The 20,203-nt window shown below is 43.9% G+C and overlaps 1 protein-coding gene and 1 long non-coding RNA gene across 2 annotated transcripts in view; both read left to right on the top strand.

Moving 5' to 3' along the window:
• The first annotated feature begins 106 nt into the window (after nucleotides 1-106).
• Nucleotides 107-7,835, top strand: LOC127583824 (uncharacterized). The gene is made up of 3 exons (XR_007958307.1): nucleotides 107-221; nucleotides 6,723-6,895; nucleotides 7,583-7,835. It is a non-coding gene; the product is annotated as an uncharacterized LOC127583824 (long non-coding RNA).
• Nucleotides 7,836-7,933: 98 nt separating this feature from the next.
• Nucleotides 7,934-20,203, top strand: part of LOC127583859 (fibronectin type III and SPRY domain-containing protein 2) — a 44,977-nt gene continuing 32,707 nt past the window's right edge. Inside the window, exons 1-2 of the mRNA XM_052040253.1 lie at nucleotides 7,934-8,425; nucleotides 9,436-9,531. Coding sequence (XP_051896213.1) covers nucleotides 7,934-8,425; nucleotides 9,436-9,531 — 588 coding nt within the window. The remainder of the gene's footprint in view (nucleotides 8,426-9,435; nucleotides 9,532-20,203) is intronic.

A 20,203-nucleotide genomic window follows, 5' to 3' on the forward strand; every position in this document is an offset into this window, starting at 1 on the left:
AGATCCAGATAGGATGCTTTCTATGGTGCATTGATAAAAGTTGGTGAGTGTCAAAAGGAACATGCCAAATTTCTTTATCGTCCTGAGGAAGTAGAGATGCTGCTGAGCCTCCTTGGCCATGGTGTCTACGTGCTTGGACCAGGACAGGCTGTTGGTGATGTTCACTCCTAGGAACTTGAAGCTCTCAACCCTCTCGACCTCAGCACCGTTGATGTAGGCAGGTGCGTGTACACCGTCCCCTTTCCTGAAGTCAATGACCAGCTGTTTTGTTTTGCTGACATTGAGGGAAAGGTTGTTGTCATGACACCATGTCACACATGTTTCTGATGAAGGGTCTCGGCTCAAAACGTTAACTGTTTATTTCCCTCCCTGGATGCTACCTGACCTGCTGAGTTTCTTCAGCACTTTTTGTGTATTGCTCCAGATTCCAGCGTCTGTAGAATTTTTTGTGTCTCCACCTTGTCACACCTTGCATGTTTGTATCTATCTAAATGTTTCTTAAATGTTGTGAGTGTATCTGATTCTCTGGCAGTGCGTTCCAGATATCACTCACTCTGTAAAAAAAAAATTCCCCTTAGATCCCATTCAAAACTCCTTCTTTTCATCTTAAAACAATGCCCTCTAACTCTTGATACCCCTACCATGGGAAAAGTTAAATATCTACCCTATCTATACCTCTTATAATTTTATACACCTCTGTCAGGTCACCCCTCATCTGCCTTCACTCCAGGAAGAACAGAACCAGCCTGTCCAATCTCTCCCCATAACTAAACTCCTCCAGTCCAGGCAACATCCTGGTGAACCTCCCCTGCACTCACTCCAGCATAACCACACCCTTCTGATGGTTTGGTGACCAGAACTACACACAGTACTCCAAGTGCAGTGGAACCAGTGTTTTGTAAAGTTGCAATGTAATATCCCAATTTTTATATTCTTTGCCCTGACCTATGAAGACAACCATGCCACATGACTTCTTCACCACCCTATCCACCTGTGTTTTCATAGATATGTGGACATAGAACATTACAACACAGTACAGGCCCTTCGACCCACAATGTTGTGCCGACATTTTATCCACGCACCCACTACTCTCTGTGTAGAAAAACTTACCCCTTACATCCCCCTTATATCTTCCTCCAATCATCTTAAAACTATGCCCACTTGTGTTAGCCATTGTCGCCCTGGGAAAAAGTCTCTGACTGTCCACTCGATCTATGCCTCTTATCATCTTGTACACCTCTATCAAGTCACCTCTCATCTTCCTTCTCTCCAAAGACAAAAGCCCTAGCTCACTCAACCTATCCTCATAAGTCATGTTCTCCAATCCAGGCAGCATCCTGGTAAATCTCCTCTGCACCCTCTCTAAAGCTTCCACATCCATGAGGCAACCAGAACTGAACACAATATTCCAAGTGTGGTCTAACCAAAGTTCTATAGAGCTGCAACATTACCTTGCGGCTCTTTAACTCAATGCCCCAACTAATGAAGGACAACACACCATACATCTTCATAACAACACTATCAACCTGTGCGGCAACCTTGAGGGATCTATGGACGTGGACCCCAAGATCCCTCTGTACCTCCACACTACTGAGTCCTGCCATTAACCTTGTATTCTGCCTTCAGATTCGATCTCCCAAAGTGCATCACTTCAAACTTTTCTGGGTTGAACTTCATCTGCCACTTCTCAGCCCAGCTCTGCATTCTATCAATATCCTGTTATAATCTACAGCATCCTTCTACACTATCCACAACACAACCAACCTTTGTATCATCAGCAAACTTATCAACCTACCCTTCCACATCCTCATCTAAGTCACTTATAAAAATCACAAAGAGCAGGGGTCCCAGAACAGATCCCTGTGGAACACCACTGGTCACCGACCTCCAAGCAGAATACGCTCCATCTACCACCACCCTCTGTCTTCTATGAGTGAGCCAATTCAGAATCCACACATCCAAGTTTTTCTGGAACCCATGCCTCCTGACTTTCTGAATGAGCCTTCCATGAAGAACCTTATCAAACGCCTTACTAAAATCCATGTACATCACATCCACTGCTCTACCTTCATCAATGTGCTTTGTTACATCCTCAAAATATTCAATCAGGATCATGAGGCACGACCTGCCCCTCACAAAGCCATGCTGACTGTCCCTAATCAGCCTATGATTCTCCAAATGCATATAAATCCTGTCTCTAAGAATCTTCTCCAGTAATTTGCCCACCACTGAAGTAAGATTCACTGGTCTGTAATTCCCAGGGTTATCCCTACTCTCTTTCTTAAACAAAGGAACAACATTTGCCACCCTCCAATCATCTGGCACTACTCCTGTGGTGAGTGAGGACGCAAAGATCATCGCCAAAGGCACAGCAATCTCCTCCCTCGCTTCCCGTAACAACCTTGGATATATCCCATCCAGCCCTAGTGACTTATCTATCCTAATGTTTTTCAGAAGTTCCAGCACATCCTCTTTCCTCATGTCGACATGCCCTAGCGCATCAACCTGTCATACGCCGTCCTCACAAATGTCAAGGTCTTTCTCTCTGGTGAATACTGAAGCAAAGTATTCATTAAGGACCTCCCCTACCTCTTCCGACTCCAGGCACATGTTTCCTCTTTTATCCCTGATCGGTCCTACCCTCACTCTAGTCATCCTCTTATTCTTCACATACATGTAGAATGCCTTGGGGTTTTCCTTGATCCTACTCGCCAAGAACTTTTCATGTCCCGTTCTAGCTCTCCTAAGTCCATTCTTAGCTCGTTCCTGGCTACCTTCTAACTCTCCAGAGCCCTGTCAGATCCATGCTTTCTAAATCTCAGGTAAGCTTCTTTCTTTCTCTTGACAAGATATTCTCCATCTCTTGTCAATCACGGTTTCTTCACTGTACCATCCTTACCCTGCCTCAATAGGACGAACCTATCCAGAACCGTGTGCAAGTATTCCTTAAACAACCTCCACATTTCCACTATGCACTTCCCCAAGAACATCTGTTCCCAATTCACGCTCCCAAGTGCCTGCCTAATAGCATCATAATTCCCCCTCCCCCATATCGTCTGCTCCTATCCCTCTCCAAGGCTATGATAAAGGTCACTATCTCCAAAATGCTCTCCCACTGAAAGATCTGAAACCTGATCAGGTTCATTGCCTAGTACCAGGTCCAGTATGGCCTCTCTAGTCGGCTTGTCCACATACTGTGTCAGGAGTCCTTCCTGTACACACCGAACAAACTCCGTCCCATCTATCCCCTCTACACTAAGGAGGTGCCAATCAATATTAGGGAAGTTGATATCACCCATGACAACAACCCTGTTATTTTTGCACCTCTCCAAAATCTGCCTCCCGATCTGCTCCTCAGCGTCTCTGCTGCTATTGGGGTGTCTGTAGAACACTCCCAATAGAGTGATCGCTCCCTTCCTGTTTCTGACTTACCCCCCACACTAACTAAGTGGATGATTCCTCCAGGACATCCTCCCTTTCTACAGCTGTGACACTGTCCCTGATCAGTAAAGCCACTCCCCTACCTCTTTTACCTCCATCCCTGTACCTTTTGAAACATATAAACCCCAGAATATCCAGCAGCCATTCCTGCCCTTGCGATAGCCAAGTCTCTGTAATGGCCACCACGTCATAGTTCCACGTACTGACCCACGCTCTAAGTTCATCACCCTTGTTCCTCATACTTCTCACATTAGAGTAGACACACTTCAGCCCATCCAACTGACTGCAGTTTTGCCCTTTCAAATGCCTATCCTTCCTCACAGTCTTTCTACACTCTGCATCTACTTCTACACTAAATGTACCAATCTCTGACCTATCACTCTGGTTCCCATCCCCTGGGCCGGACCCCTAGATCTCACAGTTCATCAACATCCCCTAGTGCTCTACCATTTACTGTATATATCTGATCCCTACATCCCAAAATGCATCACCTCAGACGTTAGGATTAAATTCTATCTGCTCCACCTAACTTTCCAACTGATCTACATCCTACTATAGCCTAAAACAACCTTCCTCGCTATCCATAACACCATCAGTTTTCATGTCATTGTGCGACATCAGGTCAGATCAGGCTACTCCAATATAAGATATTGGAGCTGGAGTAGGCATTCAGCTTCTCGAGCCATCCCACTATTTAATGGGACCATGGCTGATCTTCCTCAACACTCTTCTAACTCTATCCCATTTCCTCTGATTCCTCTGGTATCCTGAAATCTATTGATGTTTGTTTTTAATGCTTCCACAGCCCTCTGAGAGAAAAAATTCTTGTAATTTCTGTCCTACATGGCCTAACTTTTACTTAGAGAATGTGACCTCTATTCTAGGTTCCTGAGTCATTTTCTCCACTATAACCCTATCCAGGTATAGATAAGGTGAATGGCCACAGTCTTTTTCCCAGGTAGAGGAGTCTAAAACTAGAGAGCATAAGTTTAAGGTAAGAGGAGAATGATTTAACAGAGACCTGAGGGCAACTTTTCACACAGAGGATGGTGGGTATATGGAACAAGCTGTACGAGGAAGCCATAGAGATGGGTGTAATTACAATGTTTAAACCTATCTTGACACACACATGGATAGGAAAGGTTTAGATGTGGACCAAATGCAGGTAAATGGGACTAGCTCAGGTAGACAACTTGGTCAGCATGGACGAGTTGGGCCAAAGGGCCCGTTTCCATACTGTTAATTCTATGACTCTATCTAATCTTCTAAGAATCCAGGAACCAGTCTGGTGAATCTTTGCTGCATTCCCTCTAAAGCAAGAATATCCTTCCTTAGGTAAGAAGACCAAAATTTAGCAATGCTCCATAGGATCTTACCAGGACTCTATACATCATTACTCTAATACTTTAAATTCTCTTGGAATAAAGGCAAATTGCCTTCCTCATTGCTGCTATACCTGTGTGTTAGCTTTCAGTAACTTGTGTGTAATGTTATCCAAGTCCCTTCGAATATTAACATTTCCCAATCTTTCACCACTTAAAGAATATTTAGTACTTCTGTCTCATTATCATAGTGGAAACCTGATATTTTCCAAATTATATTCCATTTGCCACATTGCTGCCCTTTCACTCAGCTTGTCTACACAAGGGGCATAGATAGGGTGAATACGCAGTCTTTTTCCCAAGGTTGGAGAATCAAAAACTAGAGGATATAGATTTAAGATGAGACAGGAGAAATTTAATAGGAACCTGAGGGGCAACTTTTTCACCCAGAGAGTGGTCAGCACATGGAATGAGCTGCCAGAGGAAGTGGCTGAGGCAGGTATATTAACAACATTTAAAAGACACTTGGACAGATACATGGATAGAAAAAGTTTAGAGAGATATGGGCCAAACATGGGCAAATGGGACTAGCCTAGATGGGAATCTTGGTTAGTGAGGACCAGTTGGGCCAAAGGACCTGTTTCTGTGCTGATTGATTCTATGACTCTATCCCACTGAAGGCTCTTTGCCTCCTTGTCATGCTTATATTTCCACTTAGGTTTGTGTCATCAACAAATTTTGAAATGTGACATTCAGTTCCCTCAGTCAAACCATTGCTATAGAAACATAGAAAACCTACAGCACAATACAGGCCCTTTGGCCCACAAAACTGTGCCGAACATGTCCCTACCTTAGAAATTACTAGGCTTACCCATAGCCCTCTATTTTTCTAAGCTCCATGTGCCTATCCAAAAGTCTCTTAAAAGACCCTATTGTATCCGCCTCCACCACCATTGCTGGCAGCGCATTCCACGCACTCACCACTCTCTGAGTAAAAAACTTACCCCTGACATCTCCCCTATACCTACTCCCCAGCACCTTAAACCTGTGGCTATAGATTGTGAATAGCTGGGGCCCAAGCTCTGATCCCTGCTATACCCCACTGGTCACAGCCCACTAAGCTGGTAGGGCCCCACTTATTCCTAAACTTTGTTTTCTGTCTGTTAACCAATCCTTGATCTAAATTGTCCCCAACTCTATTTCTTCTAACTTTGTTCACTAACTTCCTGCATTGGACCCCAGCAAAAACCTTTGGAAAATCCACCTCATCTATTTTGTGGAATATATCAGCAATGAACTCCGATAATTAGTCAGACATGGGTTCCATTTTGTAGATGCATGTCGACTCTGTTCAATCATTTATTATTTTCAAAATGTCTTGTTATCGTGTTCTTTATTATAGACTTCAAACGACTTCTCAACTACCAATGTCATTGTATTTAGGACCCCACTTATTCACGATCTCTAGCAATAATTTGGTTGATGTATGAAGTTTGAACTACTCTCACTGCAGTTTAAAAGAATGAGAGGTGATCTTACTAAAATGTCCAAGATTCTGAGGGAGGTTGACTGGGTGGGTACTGAGGGAATGTTTCCCATTGTGAAGGTGTCTAAAACTAGGGGCTATCCATTTACAATGGGAAAGAGTAGGAATTTCTTATCTCAGAAAGTTGTGAATCTTTGAAATTCTCTCCCCCAGAGAGCTGTGGAGGCAGAGCATTGAATGTGTTCAATGCGGAGATTGACAGATATTTAAATTACAAGGGAGTCAAGAGATATGGGAAGAGAGCAGGAAAATGTGTTAGGGCCAAGATTGGGTCAGCCATGATTTTATTGAATGATGTGACAATTGCCCTACTCCTGCTGCTGGTTCCTGTTCATTATGGAAATATTTTACTCAGCCTGAACGTAGTCCTGAGCCGATTCCTTAATTGGGCTACATTCTGTTTGCATTCTCAGGTTGCTCTCTGAGGAGTGGCTTTACTGAAGGTCATCATATGTTACCAAGTAGCTAAATATACAGCAGGCAGACTGCCAGAGCCCTGTGGGAGAGAGGACTGGAGTGAGGGAAAGACCGAGGAGCCTGCAGAACATGGTTTAAAGAACAATCCGGAATATTTATCTCTGAACAGGTACAAATGCTGCGCTGCTCTGGTTCTCTGTAATTTAGTCACTGGAAAGCAATCCAGTCATTTGACAAGAACAGCTGCAGCTTGGATCTAAACATGTCCCCCAATGGTCAGTGTATACGCCATACCATTTTTAGGTTTTGGAGATTATTTTCTGTTTCCAGAATGTTATCTCTTGAGATTTAAGGAGCAGATTCTTTAACCAAGCTTTCTGAACATTCTTGCTCTCCCTGTTTCCCTTTGTGAATGGAACATGTCCTTGAATCTTTCCCTCCCTCCACCTAGTAATCTCTCCCCATGGCAGAGCTCAGAACAGCGTGTCTCTTTCGGGAATCTTGTGAGAATGGTGTCGCCTGTCTAAAGTAGCCAACTGAGTGTAGAGAGAACCTCATTGCTGGGAGGTGAATTTGGTTCACTCGTCCTAACAGTTTGGAGAACTTTGCAGAGACAGCATTACTGGTATTTTTCCAGTGTCCTGACATCTCAATTTATTTCAATATAAGCACACACACAATCTAAATATCCTGTGAATCAATTTGAGGGAGTTTTTCTTGGTACTAGGTTGTAAATGCTTAGAATAATCTATTCAGAATTTATTAGCAAAGAACAGATATAAAAACAGTTAAGATTGGGATAACTGATAAATTGGGATTTGTTTCTGATCTTGTCTGTTTTCATTTTCCTCTGTAGGATTGCAGGGCAAGTGAATTCAGAGTGAAATCACAGGTTTTTCCTGTGCACGTAAAAAAGATGGAGAGCCAGGGAACACCAGATGAAGCCAGCGGTCTGGAGTCAGTGACTGACACTTCCAAAGAGCAGCACACAGGCAATGGATCTTCACTCTCCCAAAGGGCAGAGGAGGGAGGAAGTGAGGAGAGTGCAGAACCTGAAGGATTCAAGTTCTACCACATGGACCTCTATGAACCCAGGGGACGTTTGGAGATTTTTTCAGACAAACAATCAGAAGCTAGAGTGGGTGATTATCATGCGACAGCCCTGCAGGATGCTGCACTGGGTGCCCCTCATACTGAGGAGGAACCGATGGCAGAGGGACTCCCCATAGAGCTGCTGAGCCATGATATCTACAGAGAGGATGATGGCAGTTTGTCTTATCCAGAAGCAGAGTCTGGTACTACTCAGAACTTTATGGAATTTTCCAACATCTTCCCTGTGGAAAAGCAGTTTGATCCCTTCCAGCAAATTGTAGATTATCCAGAAAGTGTAAGTCAATACAGTGAGGGGCTGCTCAGTCCAGTGTCAGAGCCAAGTGGTCTTGAAGAATCTGAGGCAGAGAATACCACAGTCCAGTGTGGAGATAATGTGGCAGAGAGTATTAGAGATCTCAGAACACTGAGAACCAACCCTTCCAAGGAGACAGAATTCGAGCCAGATGACCAGGAGATTGCCCAGGACACAATCCCTGACGTTTATTGTCAGTCATGTGATATCCCGATTCCTGCCTTTGAGAAGCTCTTTGGATTCCATAAACACCATAGTGTGATCCCATTAGCAGAGGGTGCAGCGGCTGCCAAGGTATGGATGGCAAACCAATCTCACAGTGCTGAGGATTAGAGACCACTAAGCTTGTTCAGTGGCTGAGGGTATCATTAGCAAGGCCAGCTATTGTTTCCCATAGCTCTTCCAACTAGAAGGGAGTGGCAAGCTTACCAATGTCGTCCATGTGGTGTAGGTGTTCCCACATTGCTGTTGGGTAGGAATTCATCTCCTAACTTCCCAGAGCTTTTCACTGTCTGCAAAGTACATAAGTAGTGTGGTGGAATACTCTGCACTTGCCTGGATGAATGCAGGACACAGCAGTTTACTTGATTGGCAACCCATCCATTGCCCTAAACATTCATTTACTCCTATTCTGACTGCAGTGTGTGCCCTCCACAAAATGCAAGGTGGTACTCACCCAGCATCTATCATACCCAGGAAAGAAAAAGAGAGGAAGTTAAAAAAATGGAGGAATGTTCAAGGATTTAGAGATATTTATGCTAAAAGTTGGCTTTGGCTAGGACTTTTTTCAGAGGAAGGACATGAAATCTATGGAGGTGGTGCAGAGAGACTCACCAGAGTGGCTCCAGGGATGAAAGTTTATAGATAACTGGAAAGACTGGAGAAGTTGTTCTCCTTCAGGCAGTGAATCCTAAGAGTAGATATGATAGACGTGGATGGTTAGGCAGAGGAAAGGAGAGAGTTTCCAGTGCTTAAAGGGTCAGTAATCAGAGGGCACAGTCAAAGACTATCACCAAAAGAACCAGGCACAAGATGAGGAAATAAAAGCAGAAAATACTGGACATACTCAGCAGATCATGCAACTGTGGAGAGAGTCCATCGGAACAAGATGAGGAAGTATTTTCTTTTGAATTAAGAGTGGTCAGGGTTGAAGTGAGTTGTCTCATTCTGTGGTGGATACAGATCCAGTCATGGTGCAGGGATGGGGAGGTCTGGGGCCATGTAGCCTTGATGGGGCTCCTTTAGCAATGTGTGACACCCTGATTCCACAACTGACATGTCAGAGTTTTGTGGCTCTTTTCTAGCTGAAGTGTCAGAATAATCTGAAGAAACTGGAGCACCAACTAATACAGATGGAGACATTTTCTAATCACCTGGAGGAAATCTTTGTCACCGTTGAAGTAAGAGTTTTGTGTTTTTCTGCTTCCAGTGTCCAGAGTCCGCTCAATATTTCATCAACAGTTTTACCTCTGGTATTAAGGTGCACCACCTGCCCCACTCTCCGCGTTGTTATTGTACACAGCAGGAAGGAGGGACTCATCTTTCCAATTTCCTTTGTTTAAGAAAGACCATAGAGATAATACAGGAAGTTATAGGCCCATGAGCCTCACATCAGTGGTAGGGAAACTATTGAAGAGGTTTCTTAGGGATAGGATTTACTTATATTTGTTAAAGCATTGGCTTATTAGGGACAGTCAGCATGGTTTTATGTGGGACAGGTCATGTCTTATGAATTTGATTGACTTTTTTGAGGAGGTGATGAAGATGATTGATGAGGATAGAGCAATGGATGTTGTCTACAAGGTCCCTCATGGTAGGCTGATCCAGAAGATTAAGATGCAGGGAATCCATGGTGAAGATTTAGGCACATAGGATCCATAAAGACTTGGTAGATTGGATTCAAAATTGGCTTGGCCATAGAAGACAGAGCATAGTGGTGGAGGTGTGTTGTTCTGACTGAAGGCCTGTGACCAGTGGTGTTCCGTAGGGATCAGTGCCTCGACCTCTGTTGCTTGTGATAAATGACTTGGATGAAAATATAAATGGGCTGATTAGTAAATTTGCAGACGACAGAAATGTTGGTGAAGTTGTGGATAGTGAAGAAGGTTGTCAAAGGATACAACAGGATATAGACCAATTGCAGATATTGGCGGAGAAATGGCAGATAGAGTTTAATCCAGGCAAGTGTGAGGTGTTGCACTTTGGGAGGTCAAATGTAAGAGGAAAGTATACAGTAAGTGACAGGAACCTTGGTAGCATTGATGTACAGAGGGATCTTGGGGTCCAAGTCTATAGCTCCCTGAAAGTGGCAACACAAGTAGATAGGGTGGTAAAGGAGGTGTACGGCATGCTTGCCTTCGTCATTGGGGCATTGAGTATAACAGTCGGGAAGCCATGTTGCAGCTGTATAAAGCTTTGGTTAGGCTGCACTTGGAGTATTATGTGCAATTCTGGACTTCGTTACAGGAAGGATGTGGAAGTTATGGAGAAGGTACAGAAGATGTTCACCAGGATGCTGCCTAGATTAGAGAGTATTAGCTATGAGAGGTTGGACAAACTTGGATTGTTTTTACTGCAGCATTGGAGGCTGAGGGGGGTTCTGATAGAACATAGAACAGTAGAGCACAGGAACAGGCCCTTCAGCACACAATGTCTATGCCGAATTAAACTAATTCTCTTCTGCCTGCACATGATTCATATCCCTCCATTCCCTGCACATTCATGTCCTCTAGCAGCTTCCTAATCACCACTATTGTTTCTACTTCCACCACCATCCCTGGCAGCATGTTCCAGGCACCCACCACTCTCTTTGTAAAGAAACTTGCCTCACACATCTCCTTTGAACTTTCGCCCTCTCACCTTCAATGCACGCCCTATAGTATTTGACACTTCTACCCTGGGAAAAAGATTCTGACCATCTACCCTATCTATGCCTCTCATAATCTTATAAACTTCTTTCACCTCTCCCCTCAGCCTCCAACACTCCGGAGAAAACAACCTAAGTTTGTCGAACTTCTCCTTACAGCTCATGCCCTTTAATACAGACAGCATCCTGGTAAACCTCTTCTGCACCCTCCCCAAAGCCTCCGCATCCTTCCTGTAATGGGGTGATCAGAATTGCACACAATACTCCAAGTGCAGCCAAACCAAAGTTTTATACAGCTGCAAAATGACTTCCTGACTCTCATACTCAATGCCCCAACCAATGAAGGCAAGTGTGCTGTATGCTTTCTTTACCACCCTATCTACTTGCGTGTCCACTTTCAGTTAGATGTGGACTTGGACCCCAAGACCCTCTGTATATCAGTGCTGTTAAGGGTCCTGCCGCTAACTATATACTTTCCCCTTACATTAGACCTCTTAAAGTGAAACACCTCACACTTACCCAAATTAAACTCCATCTGCCATTTCTCCACCCATATCTGTAAATGATCTGCTGTATCCTTTGTCAGACCTCTACACTGTCCACCAATCTTTGTGTTGTCTTCAAACTTACTAACCACCTATCTACATTTTCATCCAAGTCATTTATATATATCACAAACAACAGAGGTCCCAGCATGGATCCCTGCAGAACATCAATGGTCATGAGCCTCCAGCCAGAATAAAACCCTTCCACCACTATGCTCTTGTCTTCTATGGGCAAACCAAATCCTCAAACTACCAAGTCACTGAGAATCCCATGCATCTTAACCTTCTGGATCAGCCTACCATGAGGGAGGTTCATAAAATTACACAAGGCATGGATAGGGTAGATAGTCAGAATATCTTTCCCAGGGTAGAAATGTGAAATACTGAAGCTTTAAGGTGGGAGGAGGAAAGTTTAAAGCAGATAAGGCTAGTTTTTTTTTTACATAGAGAGTGGTAGGTATCTGGAATGCACAGCCAGAGGAAGTGGTGCAAGCAGACTTGATAGTGACATTTTAGAGGCATTTAGACAAGCACGTGAACATGAAGTGAATGGAGGGATACGGATCATGTGCAGGCAGATAGAGCAATACAACAAGGAAACAGGCCCTTTGGCCCAATTCATACATGCCAATCAAGGTGCCCGTCTAAGCTAGTACTAGTCTCCGCATTTGGCCCATATCCCTCTAAATCTTTCCTATCCATGTACCTGTCCAAATGTCTTTTAAATGTTGTTATTGTAGCTGCCTTAACCGCTTTCTCTGGCAGCTCATTCCAATATACTGACCACCCTGTCTGTGAAGAAGTTGCCCCTCAAGTGTCTTTTAAACCTTTCCCCTCTCACCCAAAACCTGTGCCTTCTAGCTTTGATTGCCTTTTCCTGGGAAAAAGACTGTGTGCATTCACCCTATCTATACTCCTCATGATTTTATGCACCTCTATAAAACCCCTCTGTGTCCTATGCTCTAAGGAATAAAGTCCTAGCCTTCCCAACCTCTCCCTATAACTGGCCTTGAGTCCTGGCAGCATTCTCATAAATCTTCTCTGCATTCTTTGCAGTTTAATGACACCTTTCCTATAACAGGGTGACCAAACCTGTACACAGTGCTCCAAATTTGGCCTCACCAATGTCTTGTACAACTGCAACATAACCTCCCAACTTCTATATCAGCGCCCTGACTAATGAAGGCCAGCATGCCAAACGCTACCTTCCACCCTGTCTACCTGTGTTGCCAGTTTCAGGGAACCATAGAAAATTGGTTTATTATTGTCGCATGTACCGAGGTACAGTGAAAAACTTGTCTTTCATGCAGATCAATTCATTACAACTTGAGGTAGTACAAGGTAAAACAATAGCAGAGTGCAGAATAAAGTGTTACAGTTATAGAGAAAGTGCAGTGCAGGTAGAGAGTAAGGTGCAAAGTCATAACGAGGTAGATTTTGAGGTGAAAAGTCTAGTTTATCATACTAGGAAACCATTCAATAGTCATAGCAGCAAGATAGAAGCTGTCCTTGAGCCTGGTGGTATGTGCTTTCAGGCTTTTGTATCTTCTCCCAGGTGGGAAGTTGGAGAAAAGAGAATGTCTGGGGTTGGTGTGGTCTTAGCTTATTCTGGCTGCTTTACAGAGGCAGCGAGATGTATAGACAGAGTCCATGGAGAGGAGGCTGGTTTCCGTGATGTGCTGAGCTGTGTCCACATCTCTCTGCAGTTTCTTGCGGTCTTGGGCAGAGCAGTTGCTGCGGTGCATCAATAAAAATTGGTGAGGGTCAAAGGGGACATGCCAAATTTCTTTAGCATCCTGAGGAAGTAGAGATGCTGGTGAGCTTTATTGGTCGTGGCATCAACATGGTTGGACCAGGACAGGCCATTGGTAATGTTCACTGCTAGGAACTTGAAGCTCTCAACCCTCTCGATCTCAGCACCGTTGATGTAAACAGGAGCATGTGCACCTACTCACAGGTCTCTCTGTTCTACAACATTCCCAGGGCTCTACCATTCATAGAACCATAGAGCACTACAGCACAGAAAACAGGCCATTCTGCTAGTCCCATTGACCTGCACCCAGTCCAAAACCCTACAGACCTCTCCTGTCCATATATCTATCCAATTTATTCTTAAAACTTAAGAGTGAGCCTGCATTTACCACGTCAGATGGCAGCCTGTTCCACACTCCCACCACTCTTTGAGTGAAGTTCCCCGTAATGTTCCCCCTAAACCTTTCCCCTTTCACCCTAAAGCCATGTCCTCTCGTATTTATCTCTCCTAATCAAGGTGGAAAGAGCCTACTCGCATTTACTCTGTCTATACCCCTCATAACTTTGTAAAACTCTTATCAAATCTCCTACGCTCCAAGGAATAAAGTCCTAACCTGTTCAATCTTTCCCTGTAACTCAACTCCTGAAGATCCAGCAACATTCTAGTAAATCTTCTCTGCACTCTTTCGATCTTACTGATATCCTTCCTATAGTTAGGTGACCAGAACTGCACACAATACTCCAAATTTGGCCTCACCAATGTCTTATACAACCTCACTGTAACATCCCAACTTCTATCCTCAATACTTTGATTTATGAATGCCAGGATTCCAAAAGCCTTCTTTACAACCCTGTCTACCTGTGACACCACTTTCAGGGAATTATGTATCTGAATTCCCAGATCCCTTTGTGTCTCCGCACTCCTCAGTGCCCTACCATTTACTGTGTATGTCCTACCTTGATTTGTCCTTCTAAAATGCAACACCTCACACTTGTCTGCATTAGATTCCATCTGCCATTTTCTGGCCCATTTTTCCAGTTGATCCAGATCCCTTTGCAAGCTTTGAAAGCCTTCCTCGCTGTCCACAACGCATCCAACCTTAGTGTCATCAGCAAACTTGCTGATCCAATTTACCACATTATCATCTAGATCATTGATATAGACAACAAACAGCAATGGTCCCAGCACAGTTCCCTGAGGCACACCACTAGTCACAGGCCTCCAGTGTGAGAAACAATCATCCACTACCACTCTCTGTCTTCTCCCACACAGCCAATTTCGAATCCAGTTTACAACCTCTCCATGGATACCTAGTGTCTGAACCTTCTGAACTAACCACCCATGTGGGACCTTGTCAAAGGCCTTACTGAAGTCCATGTAGGCAACATCCACAGCCTTTCCTTCATCTACTTTCTTGGTAACCTCCTCAAAAAACTCTACAAGATTCATTAAACACGATCTACCACACACAAAGCCATGCTGACTATCCCTAATCAGCCCTTGGTTGTCCAAATACTTGTATATCCGATCTCTCAGAACACCTTCCAACAATTTATCTACTACTGATGTCAGGCTCACCAGCCTGTAATTACCTGGTTTACTTTTAGAGCCTTTTTTTAAACAACAGAACAACATGAGCTACCCTCCAGTCCTCCAGCACTGCACCCGTGGCTAAGGACATTTTAAATATCTGCCAGGACCCCTGCAATTTCTACACTAGTCTCTCTCAAGGTCCAACCAATTTTGTGCCTTACTATCCTTTTACTCTTCATATACTTGTAGAAACCCTTTGGGTTTACCTTCACATTATCTGCCAAAGCAACCTCATGTCTTTTTGCCTTCCTGATTTCCTTCTTTAGTATTTTCTTACATTTTCTATACTCTTCAAGTACCTCATTTGTTCCTAGTTGCCTATACCTGCTATACACCTCTCTCTTTTTCTTAACCAGATCGCCAATATCCCTTGAAAACCAAGGTTGCCTGTGCCTGTTAACTTTGTCTTTAATCCTGGCGGGAACATGCAAACTCTGCACTCTCAAAATTTTGCCTTTTGAAGGCCTTCCACTTACTGAACACATCCTTGCCAGAAAACAACTTATCCCAATCCACTCTTCCTAGATCCTTTCTCATTTCCACAAAATTGGCCTTTCTCCAATTTAGAACCTCAACTCGAGGACCAGACCTACCCTTATCCATAATTAACTTGAAACTAATGACATTATGGTCACTAGACCCAAAATGTTCACCTATACATACTTCCGTCACCTGATCTGTCTGGTTCCCTAAAAGGAGATCAAGTATTGCATTCTCTCTCATTGGTACCTCTATATATTGATTTAGAAAACTTTCCTGAACACATTTGACAAACTCCAAGCCATCCAACCCTTTCACAGTGTTGGAGTCCCAGTCAATATGTGGAAAGTTAAAATCCCCTACTATTACAACTTTCTGTTTCTTACATCGGTCCGCTAGCTCGCTACAGATTTGCTCCTCCAATCCTCTCTGACTATTGGTCGGTCTATAATACAACCCTATTAGTGTGGTCACACCTTTCCTGTTCCTCAGCTCCACCCATATGGCCTCTGTAGACGAGCCTTCTGGACTGTCCTGTCTATGCACAGCTGTGATATTTTCCCTGACTAGTAATGCCACTCCTCCCCCTTTCATCCCTCCTCCTCTATCACGTCTGAAACAACAGAACCCCGGAACATTAAGCTGCCAGTCCTGCCCTTCCTGCAACCAAGTCTCACTAATAGTAATATTGTTGTAATCCCACATGCCAATCCACGCCCTAAACTCATCTGCCTTACCTACAACACTCCTTGCATTGAAATAGATGCACCTGAGAACATTCCTATCACGTACAAACCTTTGATTTCTGTCTATACATGCAGTTCTCGCATGACCTTTATCCTCCTCCACCTCACTATCTGCACTAAAACTCTGTTTCCCCTCCCCCTGTATTCACTGTGAATGTCCTTCCCTGATTTGACTTCCCATATGCAACACCTTACACTTATCCAAATTAAACTCCATTTGCCATTCCTCGGCCCACTTACCCAGCTGATCAAGATCCCTCTGAAAATCTTGATAACCATCTTCACCATCAATGACACCACCTATTTTAGTGTCATCCGCAAACTTGTACATTCTTATCCAAATCATTTACATAAATAATGAACAACAATAGGCCCAGCACTGATCCTTATGGAACACCACTTGTTGCAAGCCTCCAGTCTGAACCTTCCACCATCAACCTTGGCTTCCTACCTCCAAGCCAATTATATATCCAATTAGCCAGCTAGCCCTGGGTTCCATGAGTCATCGTAGATCACTCAATCAGCAAAAAGCAATCCAGACCCTCTTAGGCTTCCAGCAATATTCCAGTGTAAATCTTTCTCCCAGCAGCTGCTCCAGTATCTCCAGGACAGGTGGAAACTAGAGATATCTTTTCAGTGATGCCTCATGTTCCCCCATCCCCACCCCCACCCCACCCCCTCCTCTCCCCCTACCTCCCCTTCCACCAGCTCTCCTGAGCAGCAGGAGTCCAACAGTAGGAGTGCAGGAACAGCCGCTCGTCTTCATCACTAAGAGTTCAGCAAAGAAATCCCTGAAGGAAAATATAGATAAAGAGCCACGACCTGATCCTCTCTGGACCAGATGTAATAGCTAGTTTCAGAGTCATTAACAGATGTGTTTAAAGTTCATCCTTTAAGTTACATATTGCTGTAACTTTTGAACAATTCACTGGATCCATGGTAACTTGGTCCTTTAGACTCAGAATTGGCTTGCCATAGACGGGAGCAAGTACTGGTGGAAGGGTGTTATTCTGGTTGGAGGTCTGTGACCAGTGTTGTTTCGCAGGGATTGATGCTAGGACCTCTATTTGTGATTTTTATAAATGACTTGGATGAAAATGTAGATAGGTGGTAGATTTGAAGACGACACAAAGATTGGTGGAGTTATGGACAGCGTAGAGGTCTCTCAAATGATACAGCAGATCAGTTACAGATGTGGGTGGAGAAATGGCAGATGGAGTTTAACCCAAACAAGTGTGAGATGTTGCACTTTTGGAGTCAAAGGAAAGAAGAAAGTACACATTCAATGCCAGGACTCTTAACAGCATTGAGGTCCAAGGGTCCAAATCCATAGCTCCTTGAAAATAGCCAGGCACATAGATAGGTGGTAAAGAAGGTGTATAGCACGCTTGCTTTCATTGGTCAGGGCACTGAGTATAAGAGTCAGGATGTCACTTTGCAGCTGTGTAAAACTTTGGTTAGGCTGCACTTGGAGTATTGTGTGCAGTTCTGGTTGCCCCATTACAGGAAGGATGTGGAGGCTTTGGAGAGGGTGTAGAAGATGTTCACCAGGATGTTGCCTAGATTAGAGGTATGAGCTACAAGGAGAGTTTGGACAAATTTGGGTTGTTTTCTCTGGAGTGTCGAAGGCTGAGGGGAGACCTGATAGAATTTATGAAGTTTTGAGAGGTATAGATAGAGTCAACGGTCAGAATCTTTCTCCTTGGGTAGAAATGTCAAGTATTAGAGAACATGCATTTAAGATGAGAGGGAGAAAGTTTAAAGGAGATGTGCAGGGCAAGTTTTTTTACACAGAGTGGTAGGTGCCTGGAGGTAGTGGTGGAAACAGATACGATAATGGTGTTTAAGAGGCTGTTAGATAGACACATGAATATGCAGGGAATGGAGGGATATATATCACGTACAGGTAGAAGAGATTTAGTTTAATTCGGCATCATGGTTGGCACATCCATCGTGGGCCAGTGGGCCCGATGCTGTGTTATACTGTTCTATGTTCTATAAGATGATAAACTGTGCAATAACTCCTTTCTCCTGACTGTGACCCTCTCAGGGTTGTCCAAACTTTTCAATATGTTTCAATATGATCACCTCGTTCTTCTAAATTTTAGAGAATGTCAGCCCATTGTGCTCAGCTTCTCCCCTGGAGACGTCCATTCATTCCAACAGTCAACTGGTAAATGGCTTACCTATCTCTAACAACTTACCTCATGTCCTTTCCTTTATTTGCCTTGGCCCTTGTCTGGAAGCCCTACCTCATACTGTCCTGTTGGTGCAAGCTGCCCTCCAGTGACCATTCATTTCCAATGAGTCCCAGGAGCTGTTTGGCCATGCAGGGCATCACAGCTGAACCCAATTCTGTCTCTATGTGACACTTCCAGTGGAATCACTACATAGTTATCAGGAAAAATTACCCGCTCTCCTTCTGAGTTACTGATGTTTTGCCTTGGAGACTCAGTCCAAGGGATTGTAAATGAGAATCAAAAACCCCACAGATGCTGAAAATCTGAAACAAAAACAAAAAATGCTGGAAACACTCAGCAGTTCAGGCAACATCTGTGGGAAGAGAAGCAGAATTAACGTTTCAGGTTTGAGACCCTTTGTCAGAACTGGGAGAGAGAAAGCAAGTGGTTTTCAGTAGCAGTGAAGTTTAGGGCAGGATATGTAGAACAAAGGGAATATCTCTGGTAGGTTATTATGGCACTGAGAAGCAGATTATGCTGCTTTGTCTGTGTTGCTTATAGCAGAGCTGTGGGATGTGCCCAGCACACTAGTATATTACCAATGGTGGGGGAAAACTGAGCACTTTAACAACAAGGCACAAAGCAAGCTTGAGGAACAACACCTCAACTTCCAACTGGGCATGTTGCAGCCTTCAGGACTCGATATTGAATTTTCCAACTTCGGGTAACTCAGTCTTCTTTCTGTCTATATCAGAACTGTCATTTTTGCCTGTCATCCATCTGTGATTTTGGTTCAGTTTTTTCACTCTCCATTAGTACTGAGTCGCGGAATTGTACAGCACAGACACAGGCCTTCGGCCCACCACGTCCATGCTGACCTTTTTGCCCATCTACACTCATCATATTTGCCCACATTAGGACCGTATCCTTGTATGCCTTGCTTATTGAAGTGTCTTCCCAAATGTCTTTTAAACGTAGCGATTGTATCTGACTCCACTGCTTCCTCTGGCAGCAAGTTCCAGTTATCAACCACTCTCTGTGTAAAAAAACTTTCCCCTCAAATTCCTTTTAAAACTCCTTCTGCTCAAACATATACCCTCTTCTTCTTGCTACCCCTAAATCTAACTACCTACACCATCTATGCCTCTTATAATTTTATGTACCTCTATCAGGTCACCCCTCGGCCTTCTTCGCTCAAGATAAAACAAGCCCAGCCTCTCCAATCTCTCCCATTTCTAAAGTCCTCCAATCCTGGCAACATCCTGGTGAATCTCCTCTGCACTCTCTCCAGCGTAACCTCATACTTCCTACAGTGTGGTGACCAGAACTGCACACAATACTCCAATCGCAATCTAACCACTATTTTGCAAAGGTGCCACATGATGTCCCAACGTTTATATTCCATGCCTTGACATGATGGCAAGAATGCCATATGTCTTCTTCACCTTCCTATTGATCTGGGTTGGCATCTTCAGGGAACTATGGCTTTGAACCCCTATTCATCAACATTCCTTAGTGCCCTACCATTTTCTACATATGTTCTACCTCTATTTGACTTCCCAAAATGCTACACCTCACACTTGCTGGGATTAAGTTTCATCTGCCAATGCTTTGCCCAACTTTCTATCTGATCTTTATTCTTCTGTAGCCTTAGACAACCTTCTTCACTATCCACAACACTACCACCTTCTATTTCATCTGCAGACTTACTAATAATACTTCCTACACTCACATCCAAGTTGTTAATTTATATCACAAACAACAAGGCTCTCAGCACCAACCCTTGGGTAAGATTTACTGGCCCACAATTTTATGGTTTGTTCCTATTGCTCTTCTTAAACAAAGGAACAACATTGACCATTCTCTAGACTTCTGGGATCTCACCTGTAGCTAAAGAGGATACACAAAG

This window comes from Pristis pectinata, chromosome 28 (assembly GCF_009764475.1).
Source record: "Pristis pectinata isolate sPriPec2 chromosome 28, sPriPec2.1.pri, whole genome shotgun sequence".
NCBI lineage: Eukaryota > Metazoa > Chordata > Chondrichthyes > Rhinopristiformes > Pristidae > Pristis > Pristis pectinata.